The sequence below is a fragment of the Symphalangus syndactylus genome, chromosome 16, assembly GCF_028878055.3.
Source record: "Symphalangus syndactylus isolate Jambi chromosome 16, NHGRI_mSymSyn1-v2.1_pri, whole genome shotgun sequence".
In the NCBI taxonomy this organism is placed as follows: domain Eukaryota; kingdom Metazoa; phylum Chordata; class Mammalia; order Primates; family Hylobatidae; genus Symphalangus; species Symphalangus syndactylus.
The window spans coordinates 30,449,018-30,467,134 of NC_072438.2; the positions used below are offsets into that span (position 1 = coordinate 30,449,018).

The following is an 18,117-nucleotide window of genomic DNA, read 5'->3' on the forward strand; positions in this document are numbered from 1 at the left end:
CGGCAGTTGAACATAGAACTTCAGAGATTCACCCCTGGAGAAGGCTTGAGCCCCGAGAATCAGTGGACTTGGAGAGACCATAGTAGACTGGAGAGTGGGCATCTTGGCATTAACTGGTACAGACCAACACTGGGAGGTAGGGGAATAGAAACACCAGGTATTACAAAGAATTTTGGTCTTCATGAGACCCAAATTTTCTTGTGTGGCCCTAAAATGAAGTGGAGGGGACCCAAATACAGTAATGACAAATTAAATTACCAGCCAATCTTCCTGGATGGGACCATGAAGTCAGACTACTTTTTGTATACAGAAAAATCTAAAATACAATAATTCTTTCTTACCTGAGATGATGGCTGAAGATTCATGCCTTAGAGCCATTTGGGCCCTAGTGCAGGGCAGATGAGTGAAATGAGCTCTCAGAAACGTGAGAAAGATACAGAGAGGTGCTGGGTTGCAATAGAAGGTCTTAGGAGAGGGGTGGAAAGTGAGTTCAAGGAGGGCTATGGTTATGAAAATGTGTTCTGTGGACTCCTTGAGGTCCTCAAGACCCATTTGGGTGTCTACCAGGTCAAAACTCTTCTTATAATGATGCTAAGATATGATTTGCCTTTTCCACTCTTGTCTGTTATTCTTCTATGAGTGTACAGTGGAGTTTTCCAGAGATAACAAATTGAATAAGAAGCAGATAGGAGCATTAGCTGTCTTCTATTGAACCAGGCATGCAAGAGATTTGTAAAAATGTAAAACAATGACACTCTTCTCACTATATATATTTTTTTGTTTGTTTAGGGTTATATGGTTATTTTTCATAAAATAAGTAACTTCTGTTAACATGCTCTTCATTGCTGTTTAAAATGAAGTCAACAATAAATATTTTTTTTTTTTTTTTTTGAGACAGAGTCTCGCTCTGTCGCCCAGGCTGGAGTGCAGTGGCGCAATCTCGGCTCACTGCAAGCTCCGCCTCCCGGGTTCACGCCATTCTCCTGCCTCAGCCTCTCCGAGTAGCTGGGACTACAGGCGCCCGCCACCACGCCCGGCTAATTTTTTTGTGTGTTTTTAGTAGAGACGGGGTTTCATCGTGGTCTCGATCTCCTGACCTCGTGATCCGTCCACCTCGGCCTCCCAAAGTGCTGGGATTACAAGCGTGAGCCACCGCGCCCGGCCAACAATAAATATTTTTTAAAAATCTGTTTTAATTTCGAATACAGCAAATATTAATAGGTATAACCCACATGAAAGAAACAAAGTTCTTTAGGAACCACAATTGTTTTTAAGAGTGGAAAGAGATTCTGACACCAAAAAGCTTGAGAATGTTGGATTAGAACAACAACCCAATCAATGTTGAGAGAAATTAATTCTGCCACTTGTGGACTAATAACTTCAGAGTATGTGAAGCACTGAGAAGATAGATTGTTTCTTCTGGAGAAGTATCTTCAGAAGAGCAGTAGTAATTAGCCAGGGGCGACTGGTGTAGACAGCCATTAGTGAAATAACTGAATTTTAATACCACTTTATACTGCAACTTGCAAACCTAAAAAAATTGCAATACTGCCATCTAGCGTTCTATAGTGAAAACATTTCAATATTTATTTTTTTTCTCAATTTACAATTGCTTCAGAACTGAATGACAACATAAGCCAAATTTAATAGTTTGCCATGCATTTTTTAGGCTATTTCACCAAACATGTACTTTAAGTATCTTCAATGTCTTTTCCCATTTCTTTCTGTATATAATCTCTTCTTTCTTCTTAGAGTTAGGATAACTGGAGAAGGTAGGATTTCAACCTACTTATACCTTGTTTCAAACTTTATGTTCCTGACATTACACAATGTAGAATGATTTAATGGAAATGTAGAGAAACTGAATAAGTAACTTTCCTCACTTTGGTTATATATACCTCCTCTCTTTCCGTAGTCTTTTTTTTTTTTTTTTTTTTTTTTTTTTGAGATGGAGTCTCATTCTGTTGCCCAGGGTGGAATGCAATGGCACAATCTCGGCTCACCGAAACCTCTGCCTCCCGGGTTCAAGCGATTCTCCTGCCTCAGCCTCCCGAGTAGCTGGGATTACAGGCGCCTGCCACCATGCCTGGCTAGTTTTTGTATTTTTAGTAGATACAGGGTTTCACCACATTGGCCAGGCTGGTCTCAAGCTCCTGGCCTCAAGTGATCCGCCCGCCTTGGCCTCCCAATCCATAGTCATTTTTTTTTAAATAAACTTTTTATTTTGGATCAATTTTAGATTTACACAGAAGCTTCAAAGATAGTACAAGGAGTTCCCATGGCCCCCATCCAGTTTCCCCTACTGTCAACATGTACATTTCTGTGGAAACCCATATCCACTGGGTGCCTGGCACAATGGACGGAAGTTCCACACCAATTAACATGACTGAAATTTCAGAAATAGAAACTTGGGGGTCAGCAAGGGTGGGCTGGGGAAACAAAAAAGTTTACATATAAAAGAACAGGACTTGTATTGTCATCAAACTTCTCAGTAGCCACACCAGAAGCTAGAAAACCAGGAACCAATGCCTTCAAAATTCTGAGTGAAAATTATTTTCATCATAAAATCCTGTACAAAACTGCATATTAAGAGCAATGTTAGACCAAAGACAATTCCAGAGCAACTACAGAGTTTTGAAATATTTATGTCCCATGCCCTCTTTATCAGACAGTTATTTGAGGATGTGCTTCCCTAAAGTGGGAAAAGAAACAAAGAGAGAGAAAGACCAGGGGAGAAGCGAAGGAGCCTCTCTGAATGATGTGAAGGAGATTGTGGGTCAAAGCTCCGTGGTGTCCTAAAAGATAAACAGTGCAGAATGGAGCAGGCAGACAGAGTTGTTTGAACAACTCAGAGATGTATTCTTCTGTCAGAGTGTTTGGGGATGAATTAGTAATAGGTATAAAGAAAATGAAATAAACATAAAGATCAGGCAGTGGATTAACCCTAGAGAAAATTAAAAGTTGCAGGGAAGCATGGTATGTATACTATATGGCTCAGCTTTGAGCCATACAGACTCATAGTAATATAAATATTGAATTCGTTTAAATGAAAAGGTAATTTTATTATGTTGGCTAGATGGGAGAAGGTGGAAGAGGAAGAGGGAGGGAGGAGGAACAGAGAGAGAGAGAGCGCGCTAGATCCTCTGCGCTATACCCAGAAGTCAATAATTATCTAAAATTGAAAAAAATAAGAAGCAACACCCTATTATTTAAACAATATGGGATTAAATATCAGAAGAAATGGTTAAAAGTGGTTACCTCTACAGAGTACGGATCAGGAATTGGGATGAATGAACTAAGTGAAAATTCTAGTAGGATTATATGACTTTTTAAAACAATGTTCATGTTACTTTAAAAGGCAAAACATCAGGTAAATGGGTGCCCTGCCAAATCAGGGACTTAGCACCCAGGGTTATCAACTCTGTTAAGAATCAGGGAGTGCTAGGGGTAGAAAGTATAATCCAAGTACAAAGTGTCTTGGATTCTTATCAAGGCTGTGGCAGTCAAGTGTCCTTTGCCCCTGCTTCCTTCTTGTTTGCATAAATATTTGCATTCTGAGGCTCCATTCTGGGGTGAGAGCTCATTTTCTGTTTGCACAATTGCCTGGCTCCTCTGGCCAAAGGGTGCTCTGCTTCTGGCAGCTGAGGATCCCAGTAGACAGCTTCTTAAACCATGGCTTTCCCTGTGGGATTTGGATGGGCGGCAGCTACTGCAGCTTATCAAGTAGAAGGTAGGGGACACTCTCCCCTTCACTGGGGTGGGAATGCTTTATTTCTGGTGTGTTCTGTGTACCTGAGGAAGATGGTGGGGTAAGGAGGCAAAAAGAAAAGAAGCAAAGAATTGAACACTCCACAATGTTATCAATGAATTTGTTTCCCTTTTCAAACATGTCAGGGGTGGGGGCTCACATTCTCTTGTCTCTTTCTTTAGGCACAAGGAAGGGTGGAGGGATGAAGAGGTGAAAACCAAGCTGTGGCTGGATTTTCAGTCAGTCCAAACTCAGCTGAGACATCAGTTTACATTGGGCCAGCTGCATTTATAATTGATTTCTAGAATCCATTTGTCCCAACTCCTCTGCAAAGGAGAATCATTTTTTTCTGTTGGCTGGAAAAATATTGGGTCGATTTTTTCAAAGAGCCCCTCATTAATTGGGAAAAGTTCCCTGTTCTATTCTTAGTGAGCACCAAGCCAAGCCTAAGCTTGTAGGCCACCATATTTCCTGGGGCAGCTGAGAAGTAAATCGAAGCAAATAGTGGAGAAGTAAATCGAAGCACCCAGAGTGGCTGTGGAGCCTGAGTTCTGGTCCTCATCCTACCACACACGAGTGTGTGAATTCTTTGTCCTCCTTGAGTCTCAGTTTCTTCATCTGTGAAATAGGAAGATTAGCTTTACTTTTCTAAAACACGTTTGTCCCCACTTCCCTCCCGCAGGGAATTAGAGATTGTTAATAGTTACCATGGAGAAAATATTTATTTGGTCAAATAAGTATGTGAAACCCTGGATTAAACAAAGCAAAGTGAGTTATTGTAGTAGCTTCCTAGGATTACCATAATAAAATATCATAAACTGTGGGGCTTAAACAACATAAATTTATCCTTTTACAGTTCTAGAAGCCAGAATTGGCCACTGGAGGATGTAATTAGCCAAGTTAAGATGAGATCATATTGGAGCAGGGCAGATATGCAATCCAATATGACTGGTGTCCTAAGAAGGAAATTTGGACACTGAGAAATTTGGAAATTTGAAAGAAGAAAATCTGGACAAAGAGACAAGGAGAACACCACGTGCGTGAGAGAGAGATTGGAATGTTACAGTAAGCTAAGCAGCAATAGTCGCCACCAGAAATTAGAAAGAGGCAAGAGGGATTTTACCTAGAGACTCGGTGGGGCATGAGCCTGCTGACACCTTGATTTTGGAACTCCAGCCTCTAGAACTGTGAGAGAATGCATTTCTGTTGTTTAAGCCTTTCATTTTGTGGCACTTTGTTACAGCACCCTTAGAAAACTTATACACCAAGAAAAACAAGTCAATCAATCAATGAAATAATGACTGCTATGGTAAGTGCTATGGTGATAATAGGATGTTGTGGAAAGGGTCACGTGAAAACCAGTTCTTCAGGATGGGTCATCAAGGAGGATCTTTGTGAACTAGCATCATTCCGTCTAAACTTAAGGTATGAGCAGGAGAGTGCCATCTGAATATGGGGAGATCTTTCTAGACAAAGAAACAGGACAAGTTGATCCTGGTACAACCCATGCTGCCTGTGATTCCCAGCTTCAATTGCTATTTCCCCATCCTCTAGAATGGGAAGGAGGAATCTCTACTACACAGTTGTGATAACTGCCATGTAGAAGACATTTCCCACTGGGGGATTATGTATATTATTGCACATATATGATCTGTGATACAAGGCTGTTTTAAAAGAACGTCTGACAATGTCCTGGTTGGCTGAAATTCCATGCCACCTTTCTCACTACATGGGATCTTCTTTCATCTTCTTCCAGATAATTTCCACTTTGTCATAGAGGGTGACTGAATAGGCTGACCCTCTAGGAATAAAAACAAAAGCAATGATCTTGGTTAGTTTCGTTCTCAAAAGAGAGGTTGGAAAAATCCGAGAAATCATGGTAGAGCATCAGAATGGTGTAAATAGAATCAGATTCTAGAAGCAACAAAGCATTGGTGATTATTAAGATGAGTTTTGGGGGAAGACTCTTTAGACTTGGATTTGATCTCTCCTTTTACTAGATTTGTGACTTTGGCCAAATGACTCATCTTCTTTGTGCCTCCTCACCTGTAAGATGGAGATTATTATGGTGTCTCCTGTGTAGCACAGCTATGAGGTTTAAATAAGATAATGTGTGTTAAGTGCTTGGCATTTAGTAAGTGCTCGATGCATCATATTCATATCTGGGAGGATCACAAAAGGATTACAAAGAATGATTCACTGTGGAACTCTACAGTTAACTTGGCATAAATATGCAGTTAGTTATACAAGACAATAGAGTGGGTTTCAACCACCAACTTTCAGTTCCTGCCCACTTAGGACCTGGAGGTAACCTTAACTGGCCCATTCTGAGCTCCTCTCTTCACACGATCTCAATACTGTTGCATCTCTTCTGTCTGCTTGGAGCTAGTTTGTCCTATGCTCTTCAGACTTAGGCCTGCTTCTGCCATATTTTGAGGTCTTTATTTGCGGCCTCTAACCTGCTATTAACTTTCTATCTATAGTTTACTAGGTAGGGTACTTGATCCAGCGTGCTCTGCCAAGAGCCATCAGCCTGCTATTTTTGTCAACTCACAGAATAACTTTTGCATGCTTGCTTGCCTTCCACCCTAGGAGCTCTTCCTGATCCTTTTGTGCTGTGTGTGAATTTTAGCTCAAGCACTTACTAGCAGAGTGACTTTGGGCAAATAATCTATTTAAGCCTCAGTTTTCTTATTTGTGAAATTTGAAACATAGTCATATTCTCTCTGTAGATTTGTTCTAGGGACTGAAGAGGTAAGCATATGTAGCTGTGGTATAAGAGTGCCCCCATGTAGTGCTCACCAAATACTAATATTAATGCCAATACTATTATTATTTTTCTTTCTCCTGGCTGTATTCTCTTGCACTCTGAGAGAAGGAGAGTTACACTGTCTACTCCATTTATTGGGAATGGTCATTTCTTGTTTGGACTGCAAGTTAGAATCTATTCCCTCCTTGCTTATGCTTGACTACTTCACCAGCAGTTGCCAGGAGAGTTACTGTTTAACCATTTCTCCCACCACCGACTGGATTACCGTGCAGGAAGTTCACTCGTGGCTTCATCAAATCAGCATGGCTTGGATTTAAAAGGTGAGAACAGCCTGTCTCTTTTTGATTTTGCTAATCTTTGCAGTTTTGTGCTGCCCTGGCCTTGGAAGGTCTGTAGATACATTGGAAGTCAGGAGACATTCAGCAGAACTGAAGACTGAGCCTGAATTGTATTTGTAAAAAAAAATCTAACACTTTTAAAGATTTGTTGTAAAACAGTACCATGTATCTCTTTCTACTGTCTCTCTTTCCACTGTATTTCAAAATACAGTTGTCTGTATAGGTATATTTGTTTTCAGATACTCTCTTGGAATCCCTGAAGAATAACTAGCATACTCTCCCTTACCCTCACTGCAAAAATGGAGATATTTTGTCTCCATATAGAAAATACTGTCAGGGTCTTTGCAGGTGGGGCCCACTGAGAGGGGCAGGGACTGGGCCTTATCACCATGTCTCCTAACACATTGACTACTTGGTTGCGTATTTTGCCGGAATCACGGCCTTTCCTTTGTCTTGTCCTTGTTCAGATCCTTTCTTCCTCTCCTTTGGCTATTTCACTGTTTATGGTCTTAGAGAAGAGTTTAATGTTTATTACATAAGAGTTGACTGCATGGTGCCTTGAGCCTTTTGGAAGAAAGCGCAATATAAATCTAATAAATAAATAATAAATAAATGGTATAAGCAGGAGGAAAATTATGTGTTTTAGGTGAGTTGTAAAGAACTGTGTAAAACCTATAAAATGTATTTGTTAGACTAAGAGGCAGGGAAGAAAGTGCAAAAAATCATCATACATACAGAAGTGAGTCTCCCGCAATATTTTTAAGTAGAGAAAAATTCCCATGGTTTTTAACCCCTTGCGAAGCTGACTCTGTCCTCTGTGTTTGGCTGGAGGGAACGTGAGGCGCAAAAACATCACGTAGCTCTGTGGCATTTTGTTTACTTTGATGGTAGGCCACGGAGGAGATAGGAAAATGACGTTGAGGACCCAATTTACAGTTCTTAAGAGCTTCTAACTCCCAGTGATTTCAGGGAAGGCTCTTAAGGAGCGAACATGCTTTGCAAAATCCCACAAATCCTAAGCAAAGTCTAAACTACTGTGTTAATGCTTCCTAGTGGGATCTGAGTTTGTGGTTTTTAAGGAGCCAAAGTCCTCAGTTTTATGAATGCCATTGTGAGTCCTTGATATTAATCTAATATAACAGTTGATTTCAAGTTTGACTTTGGTTTTATGTCAGCAGAAATTGGGTATTGCCTCAGACTTTGGCCATCTCTATTTGCCATACGTTAAAGGTGGATTCTTGTAGTTAAGACATTTGTGTGTGTGTGTATGTGTGTGTTCCCTTAAAAAATTGGAAAAAGAACATGGCAGCTGTATTTTTTGGTTTTAAGTTGAGTTTTTGGTGTTTCTATATAGGCTGTTTTTTCTTTGGTCCTTTTTTATAAAAAAACTCAACTGATTCACACGAACCTGAGCTGGAGACACACTTCATCTACTCGTTGTAAATGTCAGCACAAGCCCCATATTTCTCTAAGACCACTTCCTGATTGCTTTCTTCACCCAGTGGATTTTAACTGTGTGTCTTGGTCTGTATTTTCTGCCAAATCCCATGGATTAAACATCGCAGTCTGAGACTTGATCTCTTGGCTGCTCTTGGTACTCTTCAAGAAGAGGAATATCCAGGCAGATATGCTCCTTGTCTGGACCACCTAAGAAAGAAGGAAGGGAAGCAGATTTAAAGCATGGTCATTTATTTCTCGGTATGTAAGGAAACAGGGAGCAGAGAAGTGGGCATTTACCCATGACATTTATCATAGCTTAAAAGTTGACATGACAGAAACCATTCTTATTTCTTTCCCCCAGTTTCAAATTTGAAATTCACAAAAATATCAAATATTGCCCTCCTTTTTCATTGTACCATGAAATTAATGATGTAGGCATCATTGGAAGAGTATAGGCTTAGAGAGGGATGATATTCAAATATTAATCAACAAATATACTCCCCATGCTCACCAATCAGATGCCAACTGTAAATAGTAGGCATAGACTAGACTGACATTTGGATTGACCGGTCAGAGTGGACGTCAGCCATACACAACTACTGAGGCCACATTTAGATGTATTGATTGAATTTCAACCTTGGGCTTAGGAGGGGGACACATCTAAAATATATCGGACTCTGTTTATAGACTACTAGATAGTTTAATTATTTAACTTCTCTAAGTCTCCAATTTCTCACTTGCAAATTCCTAATGCTGATCTCTCTGTCTTTTGAAAAAATTTCATTGGATGAATATTGAAGACCTTTTTCTTACATTTTGTGCTTCTTTGGATCTTGGTTAATTTCTTCAACTTTTTATTCCAAATGACGATACTTTAACTGTGTTTGGACTTTAGCTGAATTCATTCTATTTTTCAACTCCTCTATTGAATATTTATTTTTGGCACTCATATTTCGAATTTTTAGGAATGAATTATTTAATTGCTTCTGTTTCAGGAGCCATATTTTATTTTCTGGATGTTGTCACCTCTCAAATCTCTTTAATAATGCTAATTTAAAAAATTAAGTTCCTGATCCAGCAATCTCACATCTGGGTATTTATCCCAAAGATTTGAAATCAGTTTGTAAAAGAGATATCTGTATTTCCATATTCATTTCAGCACTATTCACAATATCTATATTGGAATCAATCTAAGTGTCCATAAACAGATGAATGGATAAATAGTATGTGGAATATATACACAAAGAAAAACTATTCAGCCTTAAAAAAAAGGAAATTCTGTCCTTTGAGACAATGTGGATGAGCCTGGAGGACATTATGCTAAGTGAAATAAGACAGGCACAGAAAGACAAATACTGCATGTTCTCACTTAAATGTAGAATCTAAAATAATCAAACTCATAGAAGCAGAGAACAGAATAGTGGTTACATAGCTAGCGGGTAGGGGGAATCTTGGGAGATAATGATCAGAGGGTAAAAAACCTCAGTCAGATAGGAGAAAAAATTTTTTCTTTGAGATCTATTGCATCTCAAAAAATTATTAACTATATAGTTAATAATATAGTATGTTTCAAATTTGTTAAGAATGCAAATTTCAAATGATCCCACCATAAAAATGTTAAGTATTTGAGGTGATGAATATGTTAGCTAGCTTGATTTAATTTTTAAAATTTGTATTCATAAATAATAACATCACTTCATACTGTGTAAATATACATAATTATAAATGACCAATTCACAATAAAAACTTTTAAAATTAATTTCTTTTTCTTTTTTGTGTGTATCAAAGAATTTTGGTCCTTATCTTTTGGGTTACTTGTTTTTTGTCAAATGCCATATGATGTTTATGAATGAATGATTATCTTGATTAATATCAGTAACTGATTTAGGCTTCCTTTGAAGTTAGATAGTTCTATGAACTGAGTCAGGGATGGCTCTGTAAGAAAACAGAGTTCTGTATAAGTTGGTGGGATCTATTGATAGTCAGTCGTCTCACAAAAGATTATGGGCATGAGTGGAAACAGCCAAAATTTAGACCTTGATAACTGCCATATAGCAAGGACTTCAAGGAAGAGTGTGCTTGATTTTAACTTCTGTGTTTCCTTTCTGCATGTCCTTTCAAGTTCATGTTTTTAGCTCTAGAGTTTGTTCTGCTTTTTTTCTATTGCCTCAGTACCCATGATAGGAGTCTTTCCCAGTCACACCTCTCACTTTTATGAAGTATTTCTTAGGACTTCAACATGGGGTAAAGGCAGAACCAATGACCCTGTTTATGGAGAAGAAAAATCCATCAAGCCAGCTATAAGATAGATAATCCTTTAATTACCATAATGATTGCTCTGAGGTCTGGTCTTCTCTCCGAATTGGTTGGCCCAGAAAAGTACTTTAGTAAATGTTTTGTTCTATTGAGACCTTTTTTATTTGTTTGTTTTCAGCTCAGTTGTGGATTCCTTCTCTTATTTACTGTTATTTCAATGGGGTTGTGAGAAGAAAAGGAATTAAATATGTTCACTGTATTCCCCACCTTGAATTTGAAATCTTTAAAGACTTTAATATAATATTAACTTATGTGGAAATCTTTATTAACATGCATTAATATTTGAAAGTGCCTCATAAACCATGAGGTTCTATTCAAAGTTAATGAATGAATTGCCCCCTTTTACCATTGTCATCCTCCTTGTCATCACTAATATATCCAACTTCTAGAAGTTTTCTAGTCCTGTGCTTTTTAATAAAGAAGATGAGTGCTATAGACTAAATGTGTGTGTTCCCCTCAAATTCATAGGTTGAAACACTAATCCCCATATGTGATGGTATTTGGAGGTGGGGCCTTTGGGAGGTGATTAATCAGTGAGATGGTTTGGTTGTGTCCCCACCCAAATCTTACCTTGAATTGGAGATCCCATAATTCCCACATGTTGTGTGAGGGACCTGATAGGAAATAATTGAATCGTGGTGGGGGCAGTTTCCCCCATACTGTTCTCGTGGTAATGAGTAAGTCTCACAAGATCTGGTGGTTTGATAAGGGGTTTCCCTTTTCACTTGGTTCTCATTCTCTCTTGCCTGCCACCATGTAAGACGTGCCTTTCACCTTTTGCCATGATTGTGAGGCCTCCCCAGCCATGTAAAACTGAGTCCAGTAAACTTCCTTTTCTTCATAAATTACCCAGTTTTGGGTATGTCTTTATCAGCAGTGTGAAAGCAGACTATTATAGTCAGGAAGGCAGAGCCCTCATGAATGGGAATTCTGCCTCATATTAAATAAAAGAGATCCCAGCCATGTGGGAATGCAGAAAGAAGTCAGCCATCTATCAACCAAGAAGGCATCTTCACCAGAACTTGACTGTAGTGGCACCTTGATCTTAGACTTCCAGCCTCTAGAACTGTGAGGAATAAATTTCTTTTCTTTTTTTCTTTTTTTTAAATTTTACTTTAAGTTCTGGGATACATGTGATTAACGTGCAGGTTTGTTACATAGGTATACATGTGCCATGGTGGTTTGCTGCACCTATCAATCTGTCATCTAGGTTTTAAGCCCTGCATGCATTAGGTATTTGTCCTAATGCTCTCCTTCCCCTTCCCCCACACCTTGTGACTGGCCCCAGTGTGTGATGAAGACAGCATGGTGATTCCTCAAGGATCTAGAACCAGAAATACCATTTAACCCAGCAATCTCATTACTGGGTATATACCCAAAGGATTATAAATCATTCTACTGTAAAGACACATGCACATGTATGTTTATTGCAGCACTATTTACAAAAGCAAAGACTTGGAACCAACCCAAATGCCCATGAATGATAGACTAGATAAAGAAAATGTGGCACATACACACCATGGAATACTATGCAGCCATAAAAAATGATGAGTTCATGTCCTTTTCAGGGACATGGATGAAGCTGGAAACCATCATCTTCAGCAAACTAACAGAGGAACAGAAAACCAAACACCACATGTTCTCACTCATAAGTTCGAGTTGAACCAAGTTGAACCATTTCTGTTCTTTATAAGCCAGTCAGCCTATGGTGTTCTGTTATACCAGCCAGAATGGACTAAGAAAATGAGCTAAAGTGGAATTAATGGAATTTCAGACAGTATAACAAGAGAAAGCAAAATATTCAGATACTGTGAGAAAAGTCATAGTAGGGGGAGGTGACTATGACCAAGAAAGAACACGTCTCGTCATCTGCTTTTGAGGTCAGCTGATCCAATCCATTTGCATTTTTCATAATTTATTACCTCCTTCAATTCCTGAACACAGATTCTGCATCTACCAAGTTTTCCAGTACCTCAGCTGGCGTCATGGGCAGTGCTGAAAGATATCTGCTGCCCTCCCTATGTGTATATGTAAGTTATTTATTGATAAGAGTTGGTCCACCTGTTTGTATATTCTTCTTTTTTTTTTTTTTTTGGAAAGGTTTATTTATTTATTTATTTTGAGATGGAATCTCACTCTGTCGCCCAGGCTGGAGTGAAGTGGCATGATCTGGGCTCACCGCAACCTCTGCCTCCCAGGTTCAAGTGATTCTCCTGCCTCAGTCTCCTGAGTAGCTGGGATTAAGGCACCTGCCACCAGGTCTGGCTAATTTTTGTAATTTTAGTAGAGACGGGGTTTCACCATGTTGGCCAGGCTGGTCTTGAACTCCTGACCTCAAATGATCTGCCTGCCTTGGCCTCCTAAAGTGCTGGGATTACAGGCATGAGCCACCGTGTCTGGCTGTGTATTCTTTTGTATCAGCAAGGTTCTGAGTAGAGTGGGTGCTAATCACATATGTTTAGAAATTTTTTTTGTATTACGAAAGGAATACAAGATAATTTTAGAACATTTAAAAGATACAAGCAAGCCAAAAATAAAATAATCAGCCAGTAGATATTTAAAATTTTAGAATATGTATTTTCAGTATTTTTCTATGTATCCATAGACTTACATGTACATATACGCTTATTTCTGTGATAAGAGCATTCTGTAAATGGTTGTGGTTTTCTTAACACACTTAGAAATATCTTGATAAGCTATAACATTTCTCTGCATCGTTTCTCCTCTTCCTGTTCCCTCTCTCCCTTATCTGTGTTTCTACAGTGCACAAGGATGTTACACAGAAAGCTAAATGCGAGCCAATATATTTAACTTTGAGAAACCAGATAAAAATAACTGTGTCCTAATTATTTGTTTGGTGTAGGGGTTCTATCTGTTGGACCACACAGTCATACATGAATTTTTTTGTCATTACTAAATTAGTCAGTTAAGAGAGGACATTTGTTTACTTGAATAAATATGTGCCAGCCTTGTACTGGAGGAAAAAAAGGTATTGGTTGTGCTGTTCCTTCCTCGGCTTGCCCATCTGGTGGGGGTTGCTTCCTAGCTAAGTTCACTGGTACACAAGGTTAAATGAATCTTTAAAAATTATTAGACCGTCACACAAGTGCCCAAACCAGAAATATGCTAGACTGTTCCTCTTACTCCTTCCTTTATTTTACCAATTCCTTCTTATTCTATCTCCTCTAAACCTCTTGATTATACCCATCTTCTTCATTCCTACTACCTTTCCTTTACTTCTGGAACTTAGCATTTCTTATCTTCTTAAAGTCTCCTTCTCTCTTCCCCACTCTCCAATTTCTCCTGCATATTACTTCTAGCATGGTCTTTTACAAATCTGACCACATTATTCCATTTTCTGAGAGAGAGGATGAGCTCTGAAATCAAACAGACTGGATTTAAACCCTGACTCCACTTACCAATTGTATGATCTTGGAAGATATCTAAGCTTTGCAGGCCTCCGTTTCCTTATTTGTAAAATGAGAATGGTGATAGTGCTTATCTTGGGATCATTGTAAATATAAATGTGTTCATAAGTAACAAACGCATAGAACAATGCTGTGCAAATCTTAACCGTTCAGTGAATTTCAACAATTATTTAAAAACTTGACATGTCTTCTGACCTTCTACAGGATAATTTCTGAACTTCTTGAATAGCAGAAAAAAACCCTGCAATTTTCTCTCTGACTACAACTCCAGTTTCACCTCTTGCTGCTTCTCTATTTGTGTCCTACTCTTTGACCAAAATAAAGCATATAGAATTCGCTAAATGTGCCATGACCTTCATGCCTCTGTACCTTTGCACATGCTGTTCCCTTTGTTTGAATATACATGACTATTGGCATCAACAGGGATTAAAAGGTGACAAAGATCCAGCCTTTCTCACTTCCAGGCTGGAGCTTGAGCTACTCCAGCACACTGCCTCTTTCATCTTTTATGCTACTCTCCCAAGTGTGTTACTGTGAACTTGGCAGTGGTAGTAAAGGGCTTGATGACTGATGGGGCAAGGGGAACCCCTAAAAGAGGTATTTAGTATATATAAACAAACATTACGTTAACAATTTGGAACAGCATGGATAATACGCCTTTTTACCTGGAGGCGTTTGAACATAACTCCGTGTATCTAAAGAGGACTAACATCATGAGAAGTGTTGATATGACTATTGCAGCTGTGTGTTTGTATTTTGCATGTCGTAGGTGGTGCCATCAGCAGCAGCTGGGGCCCTGCTGTTTTCCTTCTGTTCTACTATGTGGCCCTCTTCCTTGGGGCACCCTCAACCAGATGAGCAGATCTATATTGGCTTTGGATCTTTCTCAAGGTGCCTGCTCTTCCTTTCATTAGCATGGATAATCAGAATTTGATTGTAAAGTATGCCCAGGCCAAATACAAGGGCTTTTAAAATCGTCTGCTGTTTTAGATTATCCAGGCCACTGATCCCCCTTCCTTAGCATGGATAATTGAGAGTGGACTGGGCTGAAGAATGTTAAGCAGAACCAATTGACAAAAATAAATGAGATTTTAAAAATCCTTTACATTTTAATAATAGAAAAAAGTTTTTTTTAAATCTGAAAGAGCTTATTTTGTATTTCAAAACTGTAAATTTATTTGGCTTTAAATTACTTCAAAATAGGAAAATATTTCCTATGATGCACCCATTAAAACCTATTTAAAATGTATACTAATTACAATATGCGCTTAATGGAGTTAAAGGAATAATGGAACATACAGATGAGGTTAGAAGTTTCGGATTCAATGTGAAATCTTCTTATAATCATGTTTATATTTTATCAAGGTAACAGAGAGGGTAGGAACCACTTTCAAACTCTGAAAATCTCTCTCTTGATAGTGGAGGCTGCAATTCTTTGCTCCTAGTGAACAATAATCATTTAGTGACAGGCATTTAAAAATGTATGTATAAGATGAACAGAATTCTGATTTCTGGGAATATATGATCAAATTCACCTCTCATTATTTCATCTTTCCCCATGCCCCATGCCCCTCCAAATGCAGGTAGAAATGTATTTGCATGCCATTTGACTGGGAACTGAGAGGACATTTTCCCAATGGAACAATGCTGTAAACGGGGGTAGGTGTCACTAAATACTCTTCATGTCTATAAAGAGGATAAATAGATTTGGGGGTTGGCCTGGGAATTTGAAACATAATGTAAGAGGCAATGGTGAGTTTCTGGGCAGGTGACTCATAAACAAGGTTTTTGAAACATTACCCATTTTTACGTTGGGAATTGCCAAGCTCAGCCTTAACGTCTCCCATAACACCTATGAATAATCATTTAAATACAGGCTTTGAGACTTGGGGAAAAAAGCATATTATTTACTCTAAAGACAATAATCTTCCTTGGAGTCATTGTAGTCCATCATGCAGATGCATACTTGGGGATCTTTGGAAAGCAACATTTTCTCTTGATGGTCCATTACTTCATTTATCTTCTAAGTTATTATCCAGGACTAGATTGCAGACACAGGTTAGGGCTGCACGTCAGCCACTCTGTAACAGTGTGGGAGACTAAGGTTCTTTCACAGGGTGAGATATTACAAAGGGGCTTTGCTCATTCCCTATTGCGTTTGTGTGAAGAGCAGGATACAGTAATGGAGGTAATGGGGACTCTAGTGTATCTTTTGGTTCCTTATAGTGCTGAGAACTTGGCAAATGTAGGCACACATAAATTCTTGTTCCCAAGTGGTTTGATGAAGGGAGAACTGAGAGGTTCTCAGCATAGATATTATACAGCTGAGACCAAATATCCCCCTAGGGTCATCCTAGTACACTTTCCATGGCTGAAATAAAGACCAGATACAACCATACTAAAGCTATGACGTGGCTGACTTGTTGCTGGATAATGACTTTTCTCATGCTTGGAGAAAATTACGTAAGAAGATTCAGAAAAGTTCTATCCCAAAGATCCGCATCTGCAAAGACGAGCAAGATTGCAATGTCTGGATTAAGTTCTCTAGAATTTAAAGTTCTGTCTCATGTTGTATTTGGAGACCTGGCTTCCCTAGCATGAAATGAATAATTAAATTACATTTTATTTTTTATGTAGCTAGTAGTTAATCCCAATTAGAAATTTATCTACTGCGAGTACTAGAGCCTGGCGGTATAAAGGTGAACAAAATGATCACTTGAATCTGACATTCTGCGTGGGGAGAGAGGCAGGTACATGACTACAGTAGGATGTGACAGCCCCAACAATAGAACAGACAAAAGAGTGTTTTGCAGCAAAGGTGGGCAGGATGGGGAAATAAGAATAAAGTGTGTGAGGCCGGATGCGGTGGCTCACGCCTATAATCCCAGCACTTTGGGAGGCTGAGGCAGGCAGATCACGAGGTCAGGAGTTCAAGACCAGTCTGTTGAACATAGTGCAACCCCATCTCTATTAAAAATACAGAAAAAAATTAGCCAGGTATGGTGATGTGCACCTGTAATCCCAGCTACTTGGGAGGCTGAGACAGGAGAATCTAGTGAACCCGAGAGGTGGAGGTCACAGCGAGCCAAGATCATGCCATTGCACTCCAGCTTCCAGCCTGGTCAACAGAGAGAGACTCTATCTCAAACTAATAATAATAATAATAAAGTGTGTGAGATTACTTGGGGTATCTAAATTGGGTTTTATGAAGACATGTTTTCTGTTTTATTTTGTTTTGTTTTCAGGAAAAGACACAAGAAAAGGCATATCAGCAGAAAAAATATTTTGACATGAGACATTAAAGTATAAATACTTCTGTTGTATTTTTGGAATGGTGTAGTCATGTACAGTTAAGTAGGCACATGAGTTAGAATTCTAATACTTTAGGATGTATTCGAATCACTTGGAGTTCTAGTTAAAATGTAGATTGGGGGCCTCATATGAAACTATAATAGTATTCACAGATGAGGGCCAGGAATTTATATTTTTTTAAGTGCCTATATGATTGTTTTGTAGATTGCTCATGCTTTGATAAAGCCTGCTATAGGCTGTGTTTTCTGATGACAGGGTTAATGGCAGAACCTGAAGCCTTATGTTGTGATGCACATAAAGTGCTAGGCTAAGGAATTAGTGTTAGCATCATGTGCATTAGCTATTTGCCAGCCATAAAATATACTTAGTCAAAGGGTGTAATACAGTCAGGTCTGTATATTTGAAAGAGTTTTGACAGCGGTGTGGAGAATAAACCGAAAGAAGGAGATACGGAGCTTGGGAAAAGTTGTCGGGTTATTGTCATAGATGAGGCAGATGATGATGAAGACCTGAATTTGGGTGTCAGGAACAGAATGGAGAAAAAAAGAGTAAAGAAACATTGAGGGAAAACCAAAAGGATATGTTCATGAATGCAATTTAGGGCATAAAGGAAATAGGTGGAAGACTAAGGTGACTTCTCTCATTATGGTTTAGGTAACTGACTGGCTGAGGATGCCATGAAGAGAAGTAAAACACTAGAGAAGGAGCAGACTTGGAGGTTGTGTGGTAGAAATTTAACAGCTTCAATTTGGATTTGAGATTCCT

At 39.0% G+C, this 18,117-nt stretch overlaps 1 protein-coding gene across 2 annotated transcripts in view; it reads left to right on the plus strand.

Annotated features, from left to right (window-relative positions):
• Positions 1–3,593: 3,593 nt before the first annotated feature.
• Positions 3,594–18,117, plus strand: part of LOC129464718 (cytosolic beta-glucosidase) — a 134,224-nt gene continuing 119,700 nt past the window's right edge. For both annotated transcript variants that reach the window (XM_055246083.1, XM_055246084.1), the window contains exon 1: positions 3,594–3,730. In XM_055246083.1, coding sequence (XP_055102058.1) covers positions 3,673–3,730 — 58 coding nt within the window. In that variant the 5' untranslated portion in view covers positions 3,594–3,672. The remainder of the gene's footprint in view (positions 3,731–18,117) is intronic.